At 36.3% G+C, this 27,185-nt stretch overlaps 2 protein-coding genes across 5 annotated transcripts in view; one reads left to right on the top strand and one right to left on the bottom strand.

The window, feature by feature from the left end:
- Positions 1-18,992, top strand: part of FAR2 (fatty acyl-CoA reductase 2) — a 181,343-nt gene extending 162,351 nt beyond the window's left edge. The window contains exons 7-12 of the mRNA XM_009180464.3: positions 80-198; positions 943-1,010; positions 6,350-6,524; positions 11,296-11,425; positions 15,991-16,118; positions 17,032-18,992. Coding sequence (XP_009178728.3) covers positions 80-198; positions 943-1,010; positions 6,350-6,524; positions 11,296-11,425; positions 15,991-16,118; positions 17,032-17,194 — 783 coding nt within the window. The 3' untranslated portion in view covers positions 17,195-18,992. The remainder of the gene's footprint in view (positions 1-79; positions 199-942; positions 1,011-6,349; positions 6,525-11,295; positions 11,426-15,990; positions 16,119-17,031) is intronic.
- A 5,163-nt stretch (positions 18,993-24,155) lies between these two features.
- Positions 24,156-27,185, bottom strand: part of ERGIC2 (ERGIC and golgi 2) — a 40,162-nt gene continuing 37,132 nt past the window's right edge. For all 4 annotated transcript variants that reach the window (XM_031650375.1, XM_031650372.1, XM_031650374.1 and 1 more), the window contains 3 exons: positions 26,487-26,649; positions 25,088-25,170; positions 24,156-24,603 (listed from right to left, as the gene is read on the bottom strand). In XM_031650375.1, coding sequence (XP_031506235.1) covers positions 24,541-24,603; positions 25,088-25,170; positions 26,487-26,649 — 309 coding nt within the window. In that variant the 3' untranslated portion in view covers positions 24,156-24,540. The remainder of the gene's footprint in view (positions 24,604-25,087; positions 25,171-26,486; positions 26,650-27,185) is intronic.

The following is a 27,185-nucleotide window of genomic DNA, read 5'->3' on the forward strand; positions in this document are numbered from 1 at the left end:
TCAGTTTGATGATACATACTTTAGCCCCAGCTATTATTTAAGACCTGGTTTCACATTTTATGTTCTTTTTCCTGTGCAGGCTGGGAAAGGGTTTCTTCTGGCCATAAAAACTACTCCAATGGCTGTGGCAGACTTAATTCCAGTTGATACAGCCATCAATCTCCCGCTAGCTGTAGGATGGTATGCTGCAGTTCACAGGTGTGGATGCTCAAGTGGGCTTTCAAAGATTTCAAGAGGGGCAGAGTGAATATATTAGGCCCATTTTCCAAATATAGACATTTCATTGTACAAGACCCCAAATGTGTGAAAGTGTGTATTTCAATATTTTATGGAGTTCCTAATGTGCCATCATATATGCATTTCGTTGTTTTATAAATACAGTTTAGTACTTGGCTACTCACAAAGTAATAAAACATTTAAATCACTTAACCATAAAATTCTTGATAACCAAAAGGCTTTTCTTTCTATTAGTAGTCTAAAATTCAGCTTTCTTTTTTAGGGCAAAGGAGATAGAACTGGATGAAATGAGAGAACATATTTTTTAATTGAACTCTGGTAAATGCCAAAAGTTCAGTCACAGTGTGTGGGGAAGCTTCCTGGTACAAAGGAAAAGAAATAGGTTATTCATATATTTGGGTCTGTTAGTGAATGGTAAACAGAATTAAATTTTTCTTATGTGAACTCACACATATGTGCTTCATAATATGTCACTCCTATTTAACATCTCTTTCTCACACACACACACACACACACATGCTTTTCCTAGTCTTCTTCCATTTTGCTTGTTAACCCAGAGAAAGAATGAATGATGGAGCCTTTCATAGGTTGCCTTAATCAGATGAGTTACTGAAACCAATCTGTCTAAATATTATTTTTCCTTATTTTTTCTTTCATTAGCTTTCCATTTTGTTGTACTTATCTAATTTTTATTTCATTTTCCAGACCTAAGTCAATGTTAGTCTACCACTGTACATCTGGTAACCTCAATCCCTGCAATTGGGACAAAATGGGTAAGTACTTTAGCCATGTATCTGCATAATTACTAGTGTCTGACACAGAGAAAAAATAGACAAAGTGTGTCATGGAGCTTAGAGCCTACATGGGGAGAAAGACAGAAAGTAAGTAAAGACACAAAATAATGAGATATTGTAAAGGTGTGGTAGTTAACTAGAATGTACTGTGGTTACCAAAGAAAGGAGTCAGTGGCAACGTGTGCATGATTGTAAGCAGTAGGGGGTCCATTGGCTATAAAGATTTTTAAAAACAGCGATGAAATAAAGCAAAAGTTGGCAGTTATAAAGAATCTCAGTGATAAAATGCTGAAATACTCCTCCCTGCTGGGGCAGTGGCTCCTACACACACTCCTTCCCTTCTTGATATGTCACTGAGAATGTGACGTGGTCAATGACCAATGAGATTTAGAAAAGTCAGGTGATGTTATTCCTTTGTTATTGAGCCATCATACTGATCATTAATTTATGCAGGTTGCCTCTCAGGTGTGCAATAACCACTCCACTAGCGATTTGTAAAAGTGAATGGGAATCACTATTGGAGAAATAAAAACAACACCCAGATTCCTTGAACCCTGGGACCACGGTCTTGGGTGATGCTGAGGAAACTATATTTTTAATAAGCATCTAGATGATTCTTCGTGCTTGGGGAAATGCTCTTTGAGAAACCCTGTACTATACAAATGATTAATTTGTCTGAAGGTAAGGGATTTAATCTGTTCAATGTACTAAAACCATGGAAATCAATTTGAGTACAACTTAAACATCTAATGATGGTAGAAAGTTAAAGTAGGGAGTTTGGCTATTCTGTAGGATTTCTTAGTGCCTACTAATGCACACTTTCTTTCCCTGTTACGTAGGTAACACTACCTCTACACATTCCAGTGGTAAGCCATGGTGCTGCACTGAGAGTTCTATTGTAGGGCAGCTAGACACTGTGGCTCATTTATATAATGAGGCTTTGAATTGAAAAATGCTTTTCCAAGAATGAAAAATACCTGGCATGCATGTATTTTTCTCTACCCCTCTTAAACCTATAGCAAACATTGTTGGCTGATACAACATTGTTTCTCCCTGTGCCAAGGCTCTATTCTAGATTCCCATCTAATACAGCATTTCTGAAAGCTATTACTAATTAATTTGATGTTGCATTCAAATTAAATTCGTTTGTGTTTCCTATCAGGGTTCTTAGGAGTGATCAAAATGCTTCCTACTAGGAGAAGTAGCCATGCCACAGGAGGTTCAACATACATAGCCTCAGGTGACATTACAAGGAGTGATAGACAGCTGCGTCGGTGAACATGGGATATCAGAATCTCTTATGCTATCAACCTGTGCATAACTTTTGGTGCATAACCAAAGTTATGCACAGAACCAAATGTTTTAATAATGCCACATATGTTTTAATAAATGTCTATGAACCGGTGATTCTTGAGACTCTTCAAATTTTAAACTATCCTGCCATTTTTAGGATAAACCCAAGTGGGTCATAGCATGTTATCTTTTATATATTCTGTTTAATTCAGTTTGCTGATAATATATTTCCCTTGTTGTTTTCTGTTCTCTGATAGTGTTTGTGTAAATATTGGAGCAATCTATTCCTTGGAAACTTGGTAAAATTACCTATAAATTATCTGGATTTGTAATTTTGTTGTGAGAGAACTTTTTATTGCCTCAATAGTTAAAGAATTTTGCAGGCTTTCAGTTTCTACTGGAATCAGTTTTAGTTATATTTGTCTCTTTTTCTAAGAATTTGTCTATTTTAAAACGTATTCACATGAAATCTTTCATATTATATCAATTTTTTTGTCCTAAACTGTATCTGTAATTATGTTTCTGTTTTAATTCATAATATTTATGTGTCTTCTCCAAAGGGTTTATTATTTCTTTTTTTCAAAGAACCAACTTCTTCTGGCTTTATTGATTCTTTATTATGTTGCTTCGTTTTCTACTGCATTGATACATATTGATATATTGCCTTATCTCTGTTTTCCCCTTCCTCCTGTTTTCTTTCATTACTTCTTTCTTCTTTTTTTTTTTTTTTGAGACGGAGTCTCGCTCTGTCGCCCAGGCTGGAGTGCAGTGGCGCGATCTCAGCTCACTGCAAGCTCCGCCTCCCGGGTTTACGTCATTCTCCTGCCTCAGCCTCCCGAGTAGCTGGGACTACAGGCGCCCGCCACCTCGCCCGGCTAGTTTTTTTGTATTTTTTAGTAGAGACGGGGTTTCCCGTGTTCGCCAGGATGGTCTTGATCTCCTGACCCCGTGATCCACCCGTCTCGGCCTCCCAAAGTGCTGGGACTACAGGCGCCCGCCACCACGCCCGGCTAGTTTTTTTTTTTTTGGTATTGTTTAGTAGAGATGGGGTTTCACCGTGTTTAACCAGGATGGTCTTGATCTGACCTCGTGATATGCCCGCCTCGGCCTCCCAAAGTGCTGGAATTACAGGCGTGAGCCACTGCGCCCGGCCTCTTCTCTTTAATTTAGAAATACAGCTCACGAATATTCGGCTTGTCTAATACATGCATTCATGGCTTGTATTTCCCTCAAATGCCACTTTGGCTGTATCCCACACATTTTGTTGTATAATGTTTATGTTATCATTACTCTCTAAGCATTAAGCATTTTTCATTTGAAATTCTTCTTTGACCTATGAGGATGTAGAGTGCAGTTTTCAATTGCCAAATTACATTTTCTACATGTGCATGAGTTTCTACTTGTCCGTCACATCAGAAAGACGGTAGCTTCATGGTTAAAAGTCTTGGGCTTTGGGATCTGATAGACTTGGATTCAAATCCTAGCTCATTCACTCACTCCTGTATTCATTAAATAGGCATTATTCTTGGTGCTGAGGATGTATCACTAAACAGAAATCCGTGCTCACATAGCTGTTATATGCTGGTATGGTGCCTACCATTTAGTAGACTCCGCTACTTACTAGTTGTGTGAACTTGAAAAAGTCACTCAGTTTCTCCTCATAGATTTTTTTTTTTTTTAAATCTGTCAATGAGAATAATAATTATTCTATTCTAGGGAGCTCTTCGGAGAATGTAGGGAGATAAAGTGCTTCGTACAGTGGTTAGAACAGTGAACATTTTAGTAAACGCCTGCAATCACCATATGGACAGCTTTCTCAGAAAGCCTTCCTAACCCAGCCCCACCCCTCCCCTTCCTGGCACACAGACAGAGCTAGATGCTTCTTTTGTATTCCTCCAGAGCTTATTGTACTGGCCTCTAGCAGAATACTCAGGCAAAGTATTGTAATCATGAATTGTCCACATCTCCCACCAGATTGCCAATTCTTTAAAGACAAGGAATATGTCATATGTATTTTTTTTACCTCAGCATCTACCACAGTGCCTGGCAAGTGTTAAATGCTAAATAAATATATTTGAAATGACTAAAGGAAGGATTGACATAGATTTAGGAAAAGGAAAGTAATTGTATGTTGCTGAGATATTTATTCATTCAGTTAGTCAAAAAGTATTTATTGGGCACCGATTACCTGCCAACCACTTTCAAGGTACTATATAGGTTGAAACAAAATAGACAAAATTTTGTTATGGTACTTAAATCTTAGGAGAAATATACATCAGATATGGTTGAGTGCAGAAAAATAAAACCGACTAAAGAAGTAAATAGTGTTGTGGGAAGGCTGCTGTTTGATATGTGATGGCCAAAGAAAGTCTGTCTGATAACGTGTCATCTTAGCAGAGACCTGAAAGAAGTGAGGGGGCAAATCGGAGGGACATGTGGAGGAAATACCCAAGTTGAAGGACAGCAAGCCGGCCAGTATGGCTGCAGCAGAAGCACTGAGAGGGAGAATGGTAGGAGATGAAGTCAGAGTGGTGGGCAGAGAGAGAAGATGCAGAGAGTGCAAGGCCTTGCAGACCATGGCTATGACTCTAAATGAGAAGAGATTCCATTGAAGGGCTCTGAATGGAGAAGTTCCTGTAATATACTCTGAGTTACATTTTAGAAGAATCACTCTGGCGGCTACATGGAGGTCCGACTGGGAGTACAAGGGTAGTGGCAGAGACCACTTCGGACAGTATTGCAACATTCCAGGCTACAGTAGTGGTTTTGATCAGAGAGATAGCAGGTGGAAATTATGATTCTGGGTATTTTTCAAACAGAGAGCTGATAGATTTTGTTCAATTGTGTGTGGGTTGTTAAAGAGAAGAATCAAGGATGACCCCAAAGTTTTTGGCTGAACTACTAAAAAAATTGAATTACCATTTGGTTAGAAGTAGATTAGTGAAGAAGCAAGTTTGTGCATGTATTGGGAAGGGGGTGGTTGGTAGTCGGAGTATCAGGAGGCCCATTTTAGAGCTGTTAGATGTGAATGTCTATTACACATCCAGATGGAAATGTTGACCAGGTATATGGATATATACATCAGAATGTCAGTGTTGAGATCAGAATCTCTTATGCTATCAACTTGTGCATAACTTTCGGTTATGCACAGAACCAAATGTTTTAATAATGCCACATATGTTTTAACAAATGCCTATGAACCAATTGATTCTGGAGACTCTTCTTTGTATAGGATTTATATTTTCAGATAGATTTCAGCTGGTATTTTTTTAAGGAGGGCAACAGTCATATTACCATAATAACTGACATCATAATTGAATAATGAGCTTAGGCATATGTTTTGAAAAAACCTACATACCTTAAATAAAATTGAATTCAAATGAGTATCTTTTTGAAAGAACTACTGAATTCACAAATGTATGTAAAAAGTTCTTAATTAATCTTAATCTATAAAAAGAAAAATACTATTATGAATAAAACCCTGGATAGCAGAGTGGACAACTGAGTCTGACATATTCTCAGGGAAGTATTTGAAGTAAACTAACACAAAGAAATCTTGCCTTGAGAATCTTTAGAATCTTTTACTTAAACCTTTACTAAAGATTGAAATAAAATGTTAAGAAACTTTCTAAATGGTTCTGAAAGTAATGGTCCAGCCAGGGAAATAAAGTTTCTAGCCTCTGCCTTGGGGCTTTCAGAATAGACTAGATAACCTTAGAATTAAATGCAGATTTATGTTTTTTCTGAACAGTACCTCCTTGTATTGACAAGTGTTTCCCCAGGAATTTGTTTTAGAGTAGATGTTTCAAATAAAGGATCCAATTCTTAACCCATTCACATTGTTTCATTTTGCAGATAACCACTTGCTTAGCATAAAAATCTTTATATTGTTCTCAGAAATTGATTCTTGACTCTACACAACAAATCCTTTGTCTTTATTGTTTTGACCCATTACAAATGCTTTCCACTATGATGGGCTTATATTCTCCTCTTCTCCTCTAGCACTTACTTTCTTTTTTCCCCAGGAGTCCAAGTCTTGGCAACCTTTGAAATTCAAATCCCATTAGAGAGAGCTTTTAGGAGGCCATATGCTGATTTCACCACCAGCAACTTCACAACCCAGTACTGGAATGCCATCAGCCACCAGGCCCCTGCCATCATCTATGACTTCTATCTGTGGCTCACTGGAAGGAAACTCAGGTGAGAAGCTGAGTCAATGGCTTTGAGAGTGTCACTGCATATGGGAGATTGAGGCCCCAAAATCTTCAGTGCTTCCTTCAGCAGAGGATTAAAGGAGACAACTGAATCTTACCCATATATACAGATTGAACACACCTAATCTGAACATCTCAAATCTGGAATTCTCCAAAATCCAAAATGTTCTGAGTGCTGACATGACGCCACAAGTGGAAAATTCCACACACCGTACCTCATGTGATGGGTCACAGTCAAAAAAATGTTCAAAACTGTTTCATGCATAAATTATTCAAAATATTACATAAGATTACCTTCAGGCCATGTGTATATGGCTAAGTATGTATGAAACAGAAATGAATTTTGTGTTTAGACATGGGTCCCATCCCCAAGATATCTCATTACATATAAGCAAATATTCCAAAATCTGAAAACAGTTAAAACCCAAAACACTTCTGACCCAAGCATTTCAGATAAAGGATACTCAGCCTGTATAAGTTTTGAACAAACAAAGCAGTCATAGTGAGAAGCCACAAAAGCCTCCTACATTAAAATTGTTCCAGCATAATAAAGGAAGGTAAATGTTAAAGAGCTTGCTTGATGAATTCAGCAAGTGATCATTCACCCAAAAAGAAAAGCAACTGAGGCTCTGTCACTAGGGTTTTCTGAATAGGTGGATAATCTTAAATCTACAGTAATGATGACAACCTCACTTAGAGTTTACTGTGGCACTCGTGGGACTAAGGCTGATGTATGATGATCCCATTTTAATTGTCACAGTTACCCAAGAAGAGATCCTCATCATCCCAATTTTACAAATGGAGAAATAGAAGCTAAGGGAAGAATCTGAAGTAGTCTCAAAGGAAGTGACAGGAAGGATGTGGAGAAAGCAGAGTGTCAAAGTCAGTATTCAGGACCAGATTTACTGCCACCTAGAGATGAATGAAGAAATTAGAGGGAACACAGTGTGCTGATGCTACGTCAGCTGTCACCACCTAGCTGTGTGACATAGGACATAGCCTTTATCTGTCTCGCTCAGATACTGTTGTGTCAGAGTCATCATTATTATAATTGCCTAAGGCAATTCTTGTGATCAAGAATCAGAAGCATGAACAGTATTGCCCTCTGTGCTAGCCCCTTTATGAGGGAGGAAGTCTTCTTCAGCATGTTTGTCATCTTTATTAGCAGTGCAAATGACTAAAACTTAGCCAATGTAGAGTGAATGTAAATTGTTAGAGACCTCATTTGGAGCTCATAACTCAGTTCTTGAGCAAAGGGAAAAGAAAACATTGTGATTATGGGGAAAATATTTGTATGGGGCTTATTCAATAAAGATAGGAAAAGAAGAACACCCAAATATTATAGGCAGAAATGCTAAAGGTTTTAAAATGTGTCAGGATTGGAAGAAGGCCTGCATAAAGAACAAAGTTCAGTTAGGAAAGAGAAACACGGAAGGAAGAGACACAATAAAAATCTGTATGTATCTTGTGAGAAGTCAAAGAGTAATATTTGTGGGAAATGGGTTGGTTTGTTGTGTGGTATGTATTTTAGCAATAATCTTCATGGAACAAAACGTTGAAATCCTTCTAGACCCTTTCCTTCTCCAGGTGTGCTTGTGTATACTCTTCTACGCTTTTACATCCATATATGAACATATATGGTTTGCTTTGCAGTAGGGGGGTATGTGTGTATATAAATCAATTGTATGTATTTTACAACTTTTTCCACTAATTTTCCATGAAAATCTAAGTCATCCTGCCCAGTGTTGCCTTTTTTTTTTTTTTACTGCAAACAACGAGGCAATGGATATCAGTGTGCATGCCTCTTTCTAGAATGTGCCTGTGCCAGGAGAGGATGCTGAGGAGGGAGATTGCTGGATTAAAGGGTATGTGGATTTTGTGACTAGTGCCAGATGACCCTCCCTAGCTGAAGCTCGTCAGCTGGGCACCACCACAACAGGTGTATGAGGGAAAGTTATAAACTGGCTTTTTTTTTTTTTTTTTTTTTGAGACGGAGTCTTGCTCTGTCACCCAGGCTGAGTGCAGTGGCGCACCTCGCTCACTGCAACTTCTACCTCCTGCCTGCTTATTCTCCTGCCTCAGCCTCCTGGGAGTAGCTGGGTCATGGTGCCCGCCACGGCCTGGCCACTTTTGTATTTTTATATGCTTAGTTCATCTTGGCTAGGCTGGTTCCCTGAACTCCTGATCCCTAATCCACTGCCTCGGCCTCGCAAAGTGCCGGGATTACAGGCATGAGCCACTGTGCCTGGGCGGGGGGTACAAAACAGTATTTCTTACCCTCATTAATACTTTGTAAAAATCAACTTCTGAATTGTCAAACTCATAAGCAATGACATCTTTTTGTTTTTTTGATTTGCATTCCTGATTGCTGGAGGGACTGGACTTTCATTTGTTTATTGGACATTTAAGTTTTCCCCTCTGTGGGTTGCCTGCTTCTGCTCCCTATTTTCCTATTAGGTTGTCCTTATTAATATATGGGAACATGTGTGTCTGAATACGTATTTCATATATTTTTCCAGGTCTGTTTCTTTTTAGCTTTGACTATAAAGCTTTTTGTAATATGAGTGAAGATACACATAATGCAGGGCTTAGGAACATGAAGTTTGGAGTCAGACTTATAGGATTTAAATCCTGGCTTCACCAACTTAGCCATAAGAGTCCTAAATTACTTCATCTCTCTAAATCCTAACTTCCTCTTCTATAAAATGGGCATAGTAATCATAATCTATTTTATAGAGTTTAATATGAGTGCTTAGAATATAATAATCCCTAAAAGATATTTTAAATTTTTATGTGGTAAAATGAATCATTGTTTTCCTTTATGGCTTTTGCATTTTGTGTATTAAGGAGACCTTCTTGGCTGGGTGTGGTGGCTCACACCTGTAACCCCAGCAATTTGGGAGGTTGAGGAAGGAGGATCACTTAAGCCCAGGACTTCAAGACCAGACTAGGCAACATAGCGAGACCCCATCACTACGAGAATAAAATTTAAAAACGTTGTCCAGGCATGGTAGCGCGTGCCTATAGTCCCAGCTACTCAGAAGTCTGAAGCAGAAGATTGCTTGAACCCAGGAGGTCAAGGCTAAAGTGAGTCATGACTGAGCCACTGCACTCCAGCCTGGGCAACAAAGCGAGACCCTGTCTCATACAAACAATAAAGACCTTCTCTATCTGAGAGTAATACAAGTATTTTTTCTAAAATATATCATTAGGTTGATATAGTTCTGTACATCCAATGATATCATGTCCAACCATTATTTTTAGAAATTAAAATAAGTGTATTGAAATCACATCAATTGCATCAGAGTTGGAGAATGGCTAAAGATTTAGATAGTAATAGTAAAGTGGAACCCTATTATGGTGCTTATATCAGGCACAATGATGTCTATCTCATGCCTAAGAAATCTCCTATGATACAGTAAGAGAAATACCTCATGAGTCATTAGTACATGGGCATTAACTTTGACCAAAATTAAAAGCAAATCCCCACAATAGCATCATAATTATTGAGCCAACTATAGTAATCACTACTAGCAAGACTGGGTTAACTAAAAATCAAGTGCTTTACAGGCCAAAAGTGATTTGTAGCTAAAAGACCTAGGTTGGGCATTAGCTATGGGACCTTGAGCATAATCTCTCTGTAAAATGGAGATACATAATATAAATCCTGACTATCTCACAGCCATATTGTTAGGATCAAGTAAGATTGTATATGAAAGTTTTTTGAAAATTGTTATAAAGTTGGGAGGTGCACAAAGAAGATCTGGTCCAAGTCCTGACCACAAGATTGGATAGTGTGGTTCATCTTGTGTAATGGGACACAAGGCAGTGAGATTACACAGCTCAGGTTTTTTGAGGTCAGTTAAAACTGGGTTGGAATTTGACGTTGACACTTTATCTTAAGCTCATGTTGCTCATTTGTAAAACTGCAGACTTACCTAACAAAGATGGTATCAAAATTAGCAGAGAGAATACTTTGTAAAAGTATCGGGACCATGCCTAACACAGAATAGGTTATCAAGAAGTTTTTTTTTTTTTTCTTTTTAAATCTCCACTATGATTGACAACTGCTTTTGATTCACCAAACACTGATATAGTCAAACACTTCTGCCCAAAAGTTATATACTAAGACCTCAGATTCTATCAATTTTTTAAAATACAAGAACGTACAATAAAGATGAGAAATAAAGCCAGGCGCCGTGGCTCATGCCTGTAATCCCAACACTTTGGGAGGCCAGGGCAGTTGGTTCCCTTGAGCTCAGGAGTTCAAGACCAACCTGGGCAACATGGCAAAACCCTATCTACAAAATACATAAAAAATTAGCTGGGCCCCACTGCGCTCCAGCCTGGGTGACAGAGTAAGACCCTGCCTCAAAAAGAAAGATGAGGTTTTCCAATTGTCTACATCAGAATTCAAAAAAACAAACAGTATGTCATTCAAGCTGAATAGTTGGCTCACTTTAAAAATAGGTTTGCTATTCTTGAGAAATAGGTGTTAGAAAAGGAGTGTGGTAGTACTAAATGCCTAACAGAACAAGCTCCTTTAGATTCAGCCCTTTTCTTTTTCTGTTGAATGAACAGCGAGTTAATGTGGAAGGAGAAAAAAAGAATAAGAATTTTAATAAGGAATGGGAGAAAAAGACAGGGATAATTTTTGTATTTTCTTAAAAATAATTTCTCATACATCCCTGTAGACTGACAGGGAAGCAGCTATCTGTGGTGCGCTGATATTTACTCCTATCTGATGGTTATCTCAGGATGACAAAGGTCATGAATCAGATTTTAAGAACTGCTTCCATGTTGGAGTACTTCCTCAACCGGAGTTGGGAATGGAGCACATACAATACAGAAATGCTGATGTCTGAGCTGAGTCCTGAAGACCAGAGAGTAAGTATAGCACCGACTTAAGCAACAGGAAAATGCTACTCACTTGGAATTTAGAATTATTTGACTTGGAAAGCTAATGAATGAATAAGACGTTTTGGTTATAGACACAGATTTTGTTTTGCTTTGTTTATCTAAGAAAATCGGTCAATGCTATCAACACCACCATAGGAAACAAGTTTAATGTAAGTAGGAAACGTAAGTTCTTGGACTTTGGTTAAATCTTTAACTGCTGATCTGCCGACATGTTTTATCTACTGCACTTCAATCGTTTTGTCACTCGTTGGTAGTTATCATTTCAACAAACCCTCAATACCTCTGGGTGACTGTGTTCTTCCCTTATCTGCCACAGCATATGACTTCAATGAAAAATAGTGATTTGATTGCTGATAAGCTCTATCATCCACTATTCTTGTCCAATCAAAGTTGTTCTGCCTCTCCCAGCTACAGTTCCTTCCGTACCTTGTTAAAGCGAATCACTACACCTATGCACTCTGCCTCATCTCAGCCCTCCCTCCAGCAGTGCTGCATCATTGATCTTCCTCCCTATAGGATTTCTCTACAACAGTTCAGACTTTTATTTCTCAAGACAGGCCTTCAGCTTAATTCGTTAGCATTAGCACCACTTATTTAATTTCTTGGGCAGTCACAAAGGATAAGTCCTAAAATCTTTGCATATTCTGAAATTCACACACATAGAAATCTTTTGTACATTATACATGTTCCTAGCCTTTTTCTCAGTCATATATCCCCTGAACATCTCTGTATGCAATTGGTAAAGTTTTTAACTCAATTTTAAGGCTTTCACTCCATATTGATTGACATTTCCCACTAAGAAACAATTTTCTAAAATGTATCTTTTATTTTGTACCTGACAGCATGTAGAAGAAACCAAGTCACACTGGGGAGTAAATATCAGATGGCTAACTGACCTTGCTTGCCAGCTAAGGGTTTCACTTCTACCTATCAGACTTATTGAGCATGATTCAAATCCAAGCCCTAGAATTATTTCCTAAGCATTATCCGTGTCAAATATAATAAATACTATATTAGGCCAAAAAAGGCAAGATTTAGAGGGATATTTTATCTGAAATCATTGCTACCTCTCAAAGTGATATGAAATAGTTATTCAGAAATGTTTACACACCACACATAGACAAAATTCTTCTAGCACTAGTGTTTGAAATGAATGATGATTAAGCCAGTTTATAAATCAAAAACAAATAAATTCAAGCTATTGTAAGTTCTTTTAAAATTTAGCTTTAAACTCTCTGTAGGCTTATCCTTATGTATTTTCTCCATGGAATTTTCCTGCCTAAATAACTCAAAAGGTAATGAGCCTAGGTTCATTTCTGACATTTTACTATTTTAACCTTTCAAAATTTTGTGAAAAAGAATCAAAGCTTCAGTGGATTTAACATATGCTCTCAAAAATATCTTAGCAAAAGTAATAGTACTAAATGTAATTGCCAAATTCTGGTGTGGCTCAAAATTCAGTTTGAATTGCCATATGGAATCAAGATTCTGAACAGGGCCACTCTGAAATCAAACTTAGAAATGTTAAACAGTATAAAAATAAAAGTCTCTGCTTATATGAATGACTAAGCAATATTAATTATGCTATAAAAACCATATCCAAAGTGATAATGGAATTTCTTTCAAAAAGCAATTCATCTTTTGGATAAGTCTTTGAAGCACTCTGGAACTCACTAATCTCATCTGCTCTCTGTTAATACTCTAAATCTCACAAAGGTTTGAGGTATCTTGCAAAAAATACACATAATGAAAGAACAAAATAGAAATTAAAAAATGCAAAACCAAGGAAATATGAATCAGAATATGAAGTCACAGCTAAAAATTTAAAAAGAGGATGTCCATACATAATCTACAAGATCCTATTAAGTTGCTGTAGTTAATTTAAGCAGTGAATTTGTTCTTGAGCTTTCTGGTAGCAAAGTGAAAAGGAAAATATAGTTTCATGGGACTCATTGTTCAAAAGGAAGAATGAAGAGAAATTTAAAAAAAAGTTATCAAAGCAAAGTAAATACATTTATGACTTTTTATTTATTTATTTATTTTTTTTTGAGACAGTGTCTTGCTCTGTTGCCCAGGTTGGAGTGCAGTGGCGAGATCTCGGCTCACTGCAACCTCCGCCGCCCGGGTTCAAGCGCATCTCCTGTCTCAACCTCCCAAGTAGCTGGGACTACAGGGGCCTGCCACCATGCCCGGCTGATTTTTGTATTTTTAGTACAGACGGGGTTTCAAGATATTGGTCAGGCCAGTCTTGAACTCCTGACCTCAGGTGATCTGCCTGCCTCGACCTCCCAAAGTGCTGGGATTACAGGCATAAGCCACCACGCCCAGCCCATTTATGACTTTTAAAAAGTTATTTCTTGTCATGTTTCTCCATGCAAGTTGACAGGATAAACCAAAAGCAATATGGACAATGAATCAGCAAAGGGCTCATTATTAAATGTTTACTGAATGCTCAGAATGTTAAATAGGGTTAATAATATTTAGTTACTTCCCTCCGAGTTCTAAGATGGTTTTCTGTGATTAATATATAACATTTAATTTGCATATAAAGGAGAAAGAATCAAGGAGCCCTAGAGAACTACTAAATCTTTAAGATGTCACATTCAATTACATTCTTAAGAAATGTAATATTTCCTAAAGAGAAACAGAGCTAAATATAGACTCTGGAAGAAAGATGCAATTTATGAATTAAACCCAAGAGATTCTCAGAAAATGGTGAAGCCGTTTTAAAGTTAACTAACTTGATCTTTAGTGGTGACTGGCTTTTTGGTTTTGATAATGTATGCCTTTTATTTGGTACCATCTAAGCCCTGATCAAACTAAGAGTTTACTTTGGTCATCCTCATGTAAACCTTATATACAGACTAAATAGAAGAAAGTGTTATATAACAAAAAAGAAACAATTTTGGCTTTCAAAATTAATATTTAAATTAATTTGACCAAAATTCTATAATTCATTAATGTATTCAGCAAGTATTTATTGAATGTCTACTTTGTGCCATTCAAAGGAACATCATTCTTGTTGTTCTAGGAACATCATTTATTTAGATTAAGACTTTCTAGCTATTAAAATCCTTGCTAGTGAGGCCTCACCAGAAGTTCAGTAAGTTAAGAGTAATGAGAAACTCTCCACCAAAGATAGGCTTTTTTTTTTTTTTTTTTTTAAATGTCCAGGGATTAATACAAAAAGTGATCTGAGAGTGCTGTATGTCCAAAGAGAGAGAAGAGTACCCAGTTGGAAGGACAAAGGCACCTTAAACAAACCCTCCACTTGCTAAGATTTATAAATATTAGACTTTTTAAATGGCTAGCACAAGTCCATTTTCCAGGCCATTCTCTCCAAATACACCAAATAAAACCCTATTGAACCAAATCCACTCACTGATGCAATCTGTTATTTGAAAACAGGGTCATACCAAACTCTCCAAGAATACCTAATACTTGAAATATTTCCAGAGATGATACCCGAATCTTCTTGACAGTCTTTCTACTAACAGGTTTTAGTGCCCTAAATTCTTTATATTCAATCAAAACTATTTTTTCTAATATATTTGAAGATCATTTCCTCCCTTTCTTTCTCCAGTTAAGCCCTTTATATGGAGATTTTGAAAAGATCCCTGGATGGCTCAAGAACGACCTATCAGGTTTCTCTTCCGAACTCATCCTATCTCCATTTGTAAACCATATAAATCTGGGCCACCTCATGATCCTGTGTCAGCCCAGCGTCATTTTCAAAGAAAGTACACAAAAAATAAAATCTATGGAATGCAATTCAAATCTTTACTCCAGCTTTTTCGTAACAAACCAAAAAAAAAGAATATATTTTTGGTCATGCAAGTGTCTGTCTTTTCTCTTCCTCAAAGATACCTTAAAATTTTTAATCCCTTTTCTTTATTGTCACTCTCTATATCTATCTTCTACGTGGCAAAATTTCTCTCCCTAAACAGATCTCTTCCTTCTCCTTCTTCCCTACTCCTCCCCCATGTTGTGATCACTCCTTTTTACTTTCACTATCACTCTCTTCTTAAATATAAATTATGGTAACTTATTCCTTAAGGCTTTGCTTACCAAAGTGTAATCTGCATAATGAAGTGGTAATGTTCTAGGAAAGGGTGGTAGGATAGCGGGTAACACCAGAATTTAAGAGGAAAGGGAAAGTTGCATCATTTATGTTTTGGTCACTAACATATTATTCCATCACTTTTAAAAATAATTACTCCACGGTTAGCTGAAATATATACCAAACCAACCATAAGCTTTCGCCAGACTATGTAATACCATTTCCTTTAAATCTCCCTCACAAGAAATGTGAAGTGTTTGTGTTTGATCCATGTTTAAATATTCCTATGTAAATAGTAATCCATATTATCAGCACCTTTGAAATAATGACTCAAATAATCTCTCCTTTGGAGAGGTTCAACCTATGTCTCCCAAATTGAAAGTCACTCATCTATGTAGAAGAAACCTCAACTGGACAAAGTGACTGTCTAGCACTGCAATTCTGGCCATCTATAATCTCTCTTGCCTCTCAGGTATTCAACTTTGATGTGCGCCAGTTGAACTGGTTGGAATACATTGAAAATTATGTTTTGGGAGTTAAAAAATACTTACTGAAAGAGGATATGGCTGGGATTCCAGAAGCAAAGCAACACTTAAAAAGGTAAGTATAATCAGTCAGTTAATATTTATTGAGCACCTACTGTGCATCCGATTTTATACCAGACATAACATTTGTGCAGAGAAGGAGAAGAATGAACATTTCTTGAGCATTTACTACATTACAGGTCCTGCACTCTATACTCTACCCTGTAACAGTTTCATTTAGACTTCACTACACCTCTATGAGGCAAGTATTACTTTTGTTATTCCATTTTTATGAAACAGATGTTTAGATTTAAACACAGCAAATAACTTGCCCATGGTAATGCACAGTAAGTCGAAGAGACAGATTTGAACCCAAATTTGTTTCTTCTACAACACTCTGTCATAATGGGATATAAATACCCAACAGACAGGAGACCTGGTTATGCTATTTAACCTAGAAAAAAGTCCCTCCTCAATTTTTTTCAACTTCCTTAAATTTCTTTCAGTCATAATCCCTGAGGGACAAAATTCTAGCACTCTGGTATAATCCTGGTAGGAGCAGAGGATCTGCAGTGCAGAGATGATAAGGATAGAAAAGTAGCTTGCAAAACAGGAAGGAGGAAGCTTGAATAGCAAGCCAAGAACTTTAGAATTTACCTTCTAATGAACAAGAACCAGTGAAGATTTATGATGCAGTAACATGATCAAAGTATATTTACAAGATTATGCTAGTCATGCTTGTAAATAGTTTCAAATGGAGAGAGGTATAAGAGAAATGAGTTAGGGAAATATGGTAGAAATCTGACTATTCAGCAAGAATGCTGCGGAAATGAAAGATGCAAAAACCAAAAGGCCAAGTTATGCCAACTACTCTGTGAGCACTACATTAATACTTGCCAGTCATATCCAAGAAAACACACATTTATCTTCAGATAATGTGGTTGGGTATCTGGTAGTTTTAACTTTGGTTATGTCTGTCTCTTCCCTAGGCTCCGAAATATCCACTACCTCTTTAATACTGCCCTCTTCCTAATCGTCTGGCGTCTTCTCATTGCAAGATCTCAGATGGCTCGGAATGTCTGGTTCTTCATTGTAAGCTTCTGTTATAAATTCCTCTCCTACTTTAGGGCATCCAGCACGCTCAAAGTTTAAGAACATTTCACCATAGCTTTTTATCTGGAACCTCTCAGATACCTCTAAAACAGCAAACTGTGATTCTCAAGATTAGAAAGTAACAAGGAATATGCCCAAACTGTCAGTGTCACCTTTTATGTATTCATCCCTATTCCTTAACTATATATTTTTATTTCAGTGAGAGAAGGAAAGTTGTAAACTAGCCCATAGTCACCTACATTTTAGGGAAAAAAATTCAAATTGTTTCCTAACATTCTATTTTATGCCCTTGCGTATTAAACGTGAAAGTACTCCCATTTTTCTATATTTAGCTTTTCTTTTCTCCCTGAGAGGATTCATTTAAACTCAGTAAATATGGAAAGATGCATGGCAGAAGTTGAAAAGAATTCAAGCAGTACTAACCTTGGAACCATTCTGGGTACCCAAAAGAAAAATTTTAAATCAAGATGAGTAGAAGGAGAATGATCTCAGTATCCTCAAAAGTGAAGTAACAGAAGTAATTCCCCACTGAAAATGTCTCTCTTTCCATGTTATACCTTGGAGTCTTGGTAGGGGGGGGAATCAGAAAAGTAGGTTTACATTTAACATTTTTCTTAACTATATTCACTTCTTTAAAAGGAAAAAGAAGTGTAAATAAGTATGTATAAAGTGAGGGATTAAGCATATTTGCATTGGGGACTCATGTATTATGCTTTTAAGTCAAAATTGATATTCTCAAATTTGAATTTGACAGCTATTACTTCTAAATCTTTTTAATCCTCAATTTCTTGGTAACCTTCTTTCAAAAGTCTCCTTCTAAAAGTTGCCAAACCCTTTATATTTAATCTTTTCCCACTCAGGACTCAATTAGAGTGGTTAACAGGGAGAGGGATGGTCCCATTTGATCTTTGCCACTGAGCAAAACAAAACTTCAAATGGACTTTTAAACTGTAGCTTCTGGTATAAAGTGGGGAAGATTGCACTTATGCGATCACTAGAGGATTTACTAGTATTGTGATCATTCCAATTGCACAATGTTAACTGTACAACATACAGCAGAAAAGTGAATAGACTTCACTAAGGGACTCTTAAGTTTAGGAAATAGGTTTTGTTTTCTTAAAAATATTTTGTGTATAATGCAAACTAGTGAAAACTATATATATTCTCCAATTCCTATAGTAATAATGTAACTGTTACGCCAACTTTCCTCATATTTGAGAGATGAGTACGTTGGATTGCAGCATTTCTTCATGTTAAAAACATGGAATATTACTCAAATACACTATTTGGGGCCTAAACAACTAAAATTAGTCACCACATAACTAGCTGAAAATGACATAGGCATAAAATGTTAACAAAGAATGGCAGTGATATTTATGCTCACTTCCTGGAATAATTGAGTAATATTCAGAAAGGCACATTGAGGTAGTTTAAGTGTACAAGGCCTTCGGGCAGTATCTAGCCCAGTATTATTCCAGATTCTCCTGAGCTCTATATAAAGGGCATTTGGGAGGAACTCTTCTGGGCAGTATCTTCCCCAATCTCATCGAAATTCTGGGAAAGACTTTCCATAGCAGACAACCCAGCTCTGACACTAAGCACCTGGTGATCTTTAGTTTGAGATGTCTATATGGTACTTTTGCGTTATATCAATTAAGATACAAGCTATAGATATGGTAAAAATACGAAATCAAGATATAGCTCAGTGGGACTGGATTAAGACATAATAATAGTTCTAAGAATTCACTTTTGATTGTATGTTTCACCAATTCAATAACTCCACTAATCAAGTATTCACATTTTGACTTTTGATTAAATAAAAATTTGAATTAAAATTCTTCCCCTCTTCTAGTGTTGTCTTTAACTGCTGACTACCGCAGCACTTCTCCCTCCTCTACACCCCCTGTACCCCACCCCCTAACTCCCAGAAAAAGGAAATAACTTCCAAAGAACTCTTTCCACAGATCACATCACAGGAATAACTATCAGATGAATATAAATTAACCTATAGGTACATAATGCTTCACTTTTTCTAACACCATTAATAGGGTTATTTTGACATGAGTATTCTTCTATTTGTGGCATCAGATAAATGACACAAAGTTCTTTTGTGATGATTAGGCAGTAAAAGCAGGTACACCTCTGTATGAAGGGCAATCTCTAGCATATAACTATTTCACATCAAGACCAATTCGCAATTACTTGAATGCCTAATATAAACAAAGCAATGGGAAAGAACCTTCTATGTGGGGGAAAAAGAGGATGGAAAGTACAAAGAAAAGGTACCTATGTTTCAAAAGAAATTCTGGCAATCCCTCTATTCTCTACCCACAGGATACCTGATACAGTATCAAGTATTACAGAGTTGAAGAGTCACTGCCTGAGGCAACTAATACTAGAAAAGGTTGAGGCAAATGGGCACACAATTCACAGAAACACTTCTTGCAATTTTCAACTAACATCATTACTTCCATTTAACACCTCATTTAATTAACTTAGCATCTCAAGGTAGAGACTGGTCTAATAATGCCCAAATAGCATGTTATATTACAATAAACATAAACAATTCAAGTAGATCGGTCTAGTTTCCAAAAACATCAATAATTTTCACTTGTAAATTTCCACATGGCTACTCTTCTAGAACTGCTGTTCTAACAATGTCTGGGAACATAAGCAATCGCCTATGGTAAGAAGTAACAATTCTCATAATCCCACATAAAGGTGTGGAAAAATGCCCACTGCCTAGATCACTTAAAACATTTTTTTTAGTTAACTAAGACTACTAATTGCTGGTTTTCAAATGGAACTGGTTTGAGAGACAGTAGTGCCCTGCAAAGTGGAGATACTACTGTGGCAAAGGATGCCTAACTTGAGTTTAAATAGCCAGAAACACCTTTTCTGATACACAAATATTTTAGATGTGTCCCTACTTTATTTGAAATACTGATTCCAACCTGGAACTGCAAAAGGAATAGCAGATGTGATATGGCAATTTGAGTCAATTCCAGAAAAATACCTTAAAGAAAGTAAATGTCAGTACAGTATAAGAAGTCACCAAATTGATTTACATAACTGTTTGAAAACAAAATACAAAGCATTTATTAGTTATGAGCTATTGTTGAAGGTCTGCTTTAGTATATAGCTTTCACTAATGTATACTTTATCTCATGCCTTCTCATCTTTAATAGTTTTTCCTTATTAAAATAGTATAAAAGGAATTATATTTGGAAAAGTTAACCTAACTCCTTTTGTGAAACACAAAATATTATTTGGAGTTGCCAAAACTACTTAAATGTTTCACTGCTTGTAATCTTGTTTGTATTCAACTGTTCACATATTTATACACGTAAATTCGAGTCAACTACTCGATTTTCACTTTTTCATCTTTAATATGAGAAATATAAAATAAACCCTGATCATATAGAAATTTAGCTCCATCTGGAAGAAAAGCAAATGTAAACGTGATATTTTAAAATTCCTGTAGCTTTTCTATGAGAAAAAAAGTTTAAATATGGGAACTGAGGCATATTTGGGGGTACATTAATTTTCTCCTAGTATTAAAGACAAAAAAATGCTTCAGTTTGTCATTTATTGAGTCCAAACGTTTGTGCTTGCAACACTAAATATTTCATGTTCTCTTTTCTCTCAAGACACACACATACAAAAAAGTTGAAAAAAAATTTTCAGTATTTTCAATAGTTGAAAAAAAAAATCCAAGGCAGTCTGTTTTCTACTCTTAAATGTAAAGTGATTTTATCAAAGAAATATTTCAGAAAGTAGAAAAAAACTATGCTTTGATTGCATCATCACAATATGGGCAGATACATGGATCTTGATCCGGGCATTTTACCATAAGGTAGTAAACAACTGGTGGCCTCTCTATTTGATAGTGTGGAAGAAGGGCTACCTACCACCTTGGCTTGCTGAAGGTTTGCTAGAGCTCAAAACAGGAAAAGTACTAGGTTAAGAGGCATGCTGAGATTGTAAAGGTCCTAAGGCTCAGGTTTAAGTAACTTTTAAACAACCAAAAATAGGCATCTTGAATTCAAGTGTAAGCTCTGAATTTTCAAGGAGTTTCGTGTTAAATTACTTTTTGGTACTTGAATTACTCAGGACATAGATGGAATGCACAGTGTTATCTCTCTTACACTATTAAAAAATTAGATCTGTCCGGGTGCAGTGGCTCATGCCTGTAATCCTAGCACTTTGGGAGGCCAAGGTGGGCGGATTATGAGGTCAGGAGATCGAGACCATCCTGGCTAACACAGTGAATCCCTGTCTCTACTAAAAATACAAAAAAATTAGCTGGGCTTGGTGGTACGCACCTGTAGTCCCAGCTACAGGTGCTGAGAGGCTGAGGCAGGAGAATTACTTGAACCCAGGAGGCGGAGGTTGCAGTGAGCTGAGATTGCACCACTGCACTCCAGCCTAGACCAGAGCGAGACTCAGTTTCAAAAAAAAAAAAAAAAAAAATTAGATCTTAGTCATTCCTTTACAAATTCCAAAATTAAGATTGTATTAAAGACTGTAAATCTTGATTAGTAAATTAATTATAAAAATTCAATGCTATCATAAAACGTGTGAGAAAAGTGTGATATTAATCATCTAACTTGAGAACTAGAAGTAACTTGGGTGCCAGGTGCAGTGGCTCATGCCTATAATCCCAGCAATGCAGGAGACTAAGGTGGGAAGATTACTTGGTCCGGGAGTTGGAGTCCAGCCTGAGCAACACAGCAAAACACTATCTATATAAATGAAAAAGAATTAGCCAGGTTGTTGGTGCATGGCTGTAGTCCTACCTACTCAGCAGACTGAGGGAGGAGGATTGCTTGAACCCAGGAGTTTGGGGATGCAGTGAGTTATGATCGTGCCACTGCACTTCAGCCTGGGCAGCAGTGCAAAACCCCATCTCTTAAAAAAAAAAAAAAAAAAAAGGAATTTTGTAAAACTAAGTGAAGCTTTTCCTAGGAGGTAGTCTGAAGTGTACAAATACTGCAGCAGGGAATTATTCACCTAAATATTTAATCTTCTTTATAGGTCAATGTATGCATAGTATTAAAAAACCCATTTCATATAATTTGAGGTCTCAGACTTTTAAATATGTAGTCTGGAATATAAACATATAGACGCCATGAATACTAAAACAAAAAGGGGAATTGGGTAATAAAGTAGGGTATCCTTTCTGGAGGCACCTCCAGGCATAGGGAAAGTTGCATAATAGGTAGGTGAGTAAAGTGCTCTCTGCAATAGAAAAGAAACACTTGGTGAGGCCAAAAACTCCTAACAAATCCTAATATGCAGGTAAACTTCATCATCCAAAGGGCTGGTTGGAATTTTAATACTTCCACTGCCAAAAATCTGACTCTATTTGAGTAGTTTCAGATGGAAGCCTTTAACCTATGGAAATCAATGGCAAAGCAGAATTTTGCTTTAAAGAAATTCCTTTCATAGGAGATAAATTAAAATTTTAATATGGTATTTGGAAAATATGAAAACAATTAAAAATCATATATATCAAAATAATTTTTAAAATCCTTTTTAATACTTAAAATGATCTAATCCTAAAGAAAATAATCCTAAATCAATATTGTTTTCCCTCCCATTTAGAAAAAGCCCTGAAACTATTGAATTTTCTTACAAGCATACTTGAAGGAGCAGCGATCAGTCTAAATTCTAATTCTTTCCTATGAAGATTCCTGTTGATAGATGTTCTGTTAGTTTACAGCCAAACTTTGTTGGAAATAATCTTCAGAAAAATAAATCAAAACCTAGAGAAGGCTCATTCACTACTTAGAATTTTCTGGATGCAAAAATCTTTCAAAGTGTATCACTTATTTTCATCAGTTAACTTCATGGCTCTTAATGATATATACATATATTAATGATGCTTCTGTTATTTTCTGCAAAATATCATTCTGCACAAACTTTACTGCAAAATAGACCCATCACTATTTCTCCTTCTCTCCATTTTAGTTATCCTGTTTTTATACATTTATCTTGAAAAAAATTCATTTGAAAAACTGTTACTTGTGATATCCTACTTTCTAAAACCACTATTTTAAATCTAATCTTTCAGTTTTGTTATTTACCTGGAATTTTCTTTCCCCATTTCCTTAAATGATTAAAACTTTGGAGACTGGTTGATAATTCTTCTACTGTCATTCAGTATTACAAAAGGAAAACTGATATTGGCACACATATTCCAAATACAGCTTTTAATAGTACCTGTGTGATAGCTCCCTCTATTTTTAATCTTTTATAATCTGAAGATTTAGAACTAATCCTTAAATAGTAAGAAAGTTAGAACACAATCTAATACAGAATCAATCATATTCAGGACACCCTGAATGCAAATACTTCATAATCCAGTTTTACAGTTTAATGGACAATGTTTAACATGCCACCTCTCGGATCTGATATATCTTGTGGTGCTTAAAATTTGCCTTATACTGTCATTTAAAGTTACCCTGTTCTCCACTCACCACATACATAAAATATCCTATTTTTCTCTTAATGTTTTACACACTGATAATTTCCACCATCAGTAGCGGATTTTTTTATAACTCACCCTATGTCCTCCAAAATATACCAATAACATAATTAGATTAAAAACTTGGCATCTTTTTTTTTAAAAAGTGCTTTCTTTCCCCTGTATAAGATTCTATATACTATTTGTGAATGATACCTTTGCTACATAACACCTGCATACCTGCCCCTGTGAGAATTTAGTCTTCTAAGACTCTATCTTCAACAGTTAGATAAGTCAATAATCAGAGTTCAAAGAAGTTACTTTTTAAGACCAAATTATTGGATAATTGGTCTTGTTAATATGGCTTAACATTAATATGGCTATAACATAGGAACTAGTCCCTGTTTTTCTTTTTTTATTATTATTAAAAATGTGACCTGATCACAATTCTTTAAAGTCTAGACTGGTTTTCCATATGTTTTCCACATTTTATTCTGACATCATATCTTTTAAAAACAAAAGATGCAAACATTTGCACTTCTCAATGTTTTTTTTTTTTTTTCCATAGATGTAGTTTCACTTATTTCCTTCAGGCTTTTTATCACCAAGAAGCAATGTCTGATTTTGATACCACCCATTTGCTGTGAAAATATAAGAAGGCGTCATCTTCAAAGCAATACTCCAGTTGGGCTTCTTCACTGTTTAGCTGCATGATTTCTTCTAGGACATTTGTAACAGACACAACATATATAGAATTTCAGTTTGGGTTTTTTTTTCCTTTTTTTTCTTTTTTAAAATAAGTATGTTTTCTGCTTATTTGTGTTTCCTTTTCTTTGAATATATTGCACAATATTTTATTATTAAAAAAAGGTTTTATGTCTCAGGCAAAAAGTTTTTCTCCTTCACCCGGGAGGTGTTAATGTGTATTATTTTCTAAAAGAGGTAAGTGGTTGTCTGTGTGGCCATCCTCAAAAGGAACCTAAAGAGAAAAGGAGGGAAAAAAAGACCAAAGAATTAGTTTTATTCCTTATATTCTTTCCTCTAAACACAAGGTTTTATTTTGGGCAATCCTTTCTAGGAACCAAAAGCTACTATTCTCTCTCTCTCTCCATCTTTTTTGAGGCAGGGTCTGCTCTGTCACCCAGGCTGGAGTGCGGGGGTACGAGCACAGCTCACTACAACCTCAACTTCCTGGGCTCAGGTGATCCTCCCACCTCAGCCTCCCACGTAGCTGGGACTACAGGCTTGCAGCACCTTGCCTAGCTAATTTTTTCTATCTTTTGTAGAAATGGGGCTCTCACTATGTTGCCTTGACTGGTCTCAAACTCCTGGACTCAAGCGATCCTCCCGCCTTGGCCTCCCAAAGTCTTGAGATTTCAGGTGTGAGCCACCATGACTGGCCCATAGACTTAACAATGATTCTAAGATTTAGAGATCAGCACCATGTATACTATACCACTTACAGAATTGACAGGTTTATAGGATCCAAGTCTGAAACGACAGCAAATTATTTCAACTATAAATTTTCCAATTCCATGTAACATGCCTGTAATAAACAATAAGTTTATGCTTTTAATTATTTCCTAAACTGTTATTTAAGAATAAATAACTATAATGGAATAGATTATGGAAGAAAATAAAGCAGTTTGCATTATTCATTTCCATGGTTAAAAAATAATCAAGATAGATTTAAAAACAAATGGATTTCTTTTCAAAATCACAAGGCCACATAATTCATGATCTGAGCACAATCAATCTCAATCTTTTATTATTATTTTTTTTGAGATGTCTCGCTCCATCACCCAGGCTGGAGTGCAGTAGTACAATCTTGGCTCACTGCAACCTCCACCTCCTGGCTCAAGCAATTCTTGTGCTTCAGCCTCCCAAGTAGCTGGGATTACAGGCATGTGCTACCATGCCCGGCTAATTTTTTGTATTTTCAGTGGAGACAAGGTTTTGCCATGTTGGCCAGGCTGATCTGGAACTCCTGGTCTCAAGTTGATCTGCCAGCCTTGGCCTCCCAAAGTGTTGGGATTATAGGTGTGAGCCACTGCACCTGGCCTAAACACAATCTTTTCAAGGTTTTCCCAAACCAATACAATTTTGGTAAATAAATGATGTCAACAACACAAATTTAAATAGATTGAAATGAAGTACTAACAAAGAATTTCCAAAGAAAAGCTATTCATTCATTTAAAAACATGATTCTAAGTATAATAAACTATCCAGCTTCATCTAATACTGAATAAGGACTGAAGATGAAAATAGAATTGTTTCCTTTTCCTGTATTGTACTTAACTCCCAATTTTCATCATTACAATTCAACAAATAATCTTAGCGAATTATTCCAGGATTCAGGATAAAAATCATAAACACATCACTGATTACAAATCTAGTTTCATGTATTGCATAATTCAAAGTACTGTAACATATGATTTTTACATACTGTATAAAATGCCTTAAATGCCTTGTAGGCATTTTCATATTTAATTCTACAGCACACTTGCAAATTATATATTATTATTGCTACTTTTACTGCTTAGAAAACCTCAAAAAAGGTAGGTGATCTATTCCAGGCTACTACCAAGTAAATGGCAGAACTTACATTCAATTCTAGTTCAATCTGATGTTAATACCCAGGATCTTTCTAATTCACCATTATATAATCTACCTTACATCATTGAATACAATGAAATTAGTTACATTTACTAGTTAATATAATTTTGGAGTTTTGTAATTAAAGAAAAAGCTACTTAAATACCGAAACATGAAAATCTGTTATACTTCTTGACCCTTTGAGAAGAAGCAAGTTAGTGTAAGCAACACTTTTAGAAATTAAACAAAAAGGAAATGGTTGTTAACCTGTTGTTGAAAAGATTCCTCCAACAATACCACAGAGTCTTACAAAAAACTGCCAGAATGGCATGTGCTCCTCAGTAACTGTCACCATAAGAGAACTGAGATCGTATTTCATAAATATCCCAGAGACTCCATGGCTGCCTGCAGCATGGTTAATGATACGTTCCTAAAAGGGACGCAAAAGGAAGCAGAGAAACAGGAGGAAGAAAGAAACAGAATTCATGTCATCTGGTTACTTACATACATTCAATATTAAGCCCTGCAGCCCTATTGTAAAAGAAGGACATCCACATTTCCTTATGAACTGTCCTACTAGACTAAGCTCTTCAGGGACAAATTATTTTGTATTCTTTGTGCAATTAGCTTTTGAAACTATCAAAAGAGCAGAATCATTCTTTTCTCCTCAAAAAGATCACCTTAGATACAAGTTTTCTACTGAGCCCAAGAGCTTACAAATATATGGCATGTTCCTCATGCTGTAACTAAACTGCAACCTTTAGGAATACAAATAATGAAGCTAACTACTACCAAGGGAAATTAAAACAGTTTTATGTAGGGCATTACAAAACCCTTTCCCTATTACTAGCACAATACAACCTTATAAGCCAACTGATCAAGTTTCCAATAAAGTGACTGTCTTACAGCTCTAAAATGCTCAATATCATGCTGAGTTATAAATATACTGTCACTACCTATAAGGGT

Source organism: Papio anubis, chromosome 9, assembly GCF_008728515.1.
Source record: "Papio anubis isolate 15944 chromosome 9, Panubis1.0, whole genome shotgun sequence".
In the NCBI taxonomy this organism is placed as follows: domain Eukaryota; kingdom Metazoa; phylum Chordata; class Mammalia; order Primates; family Cercopithecidae; genus Papio; species Papio anubis.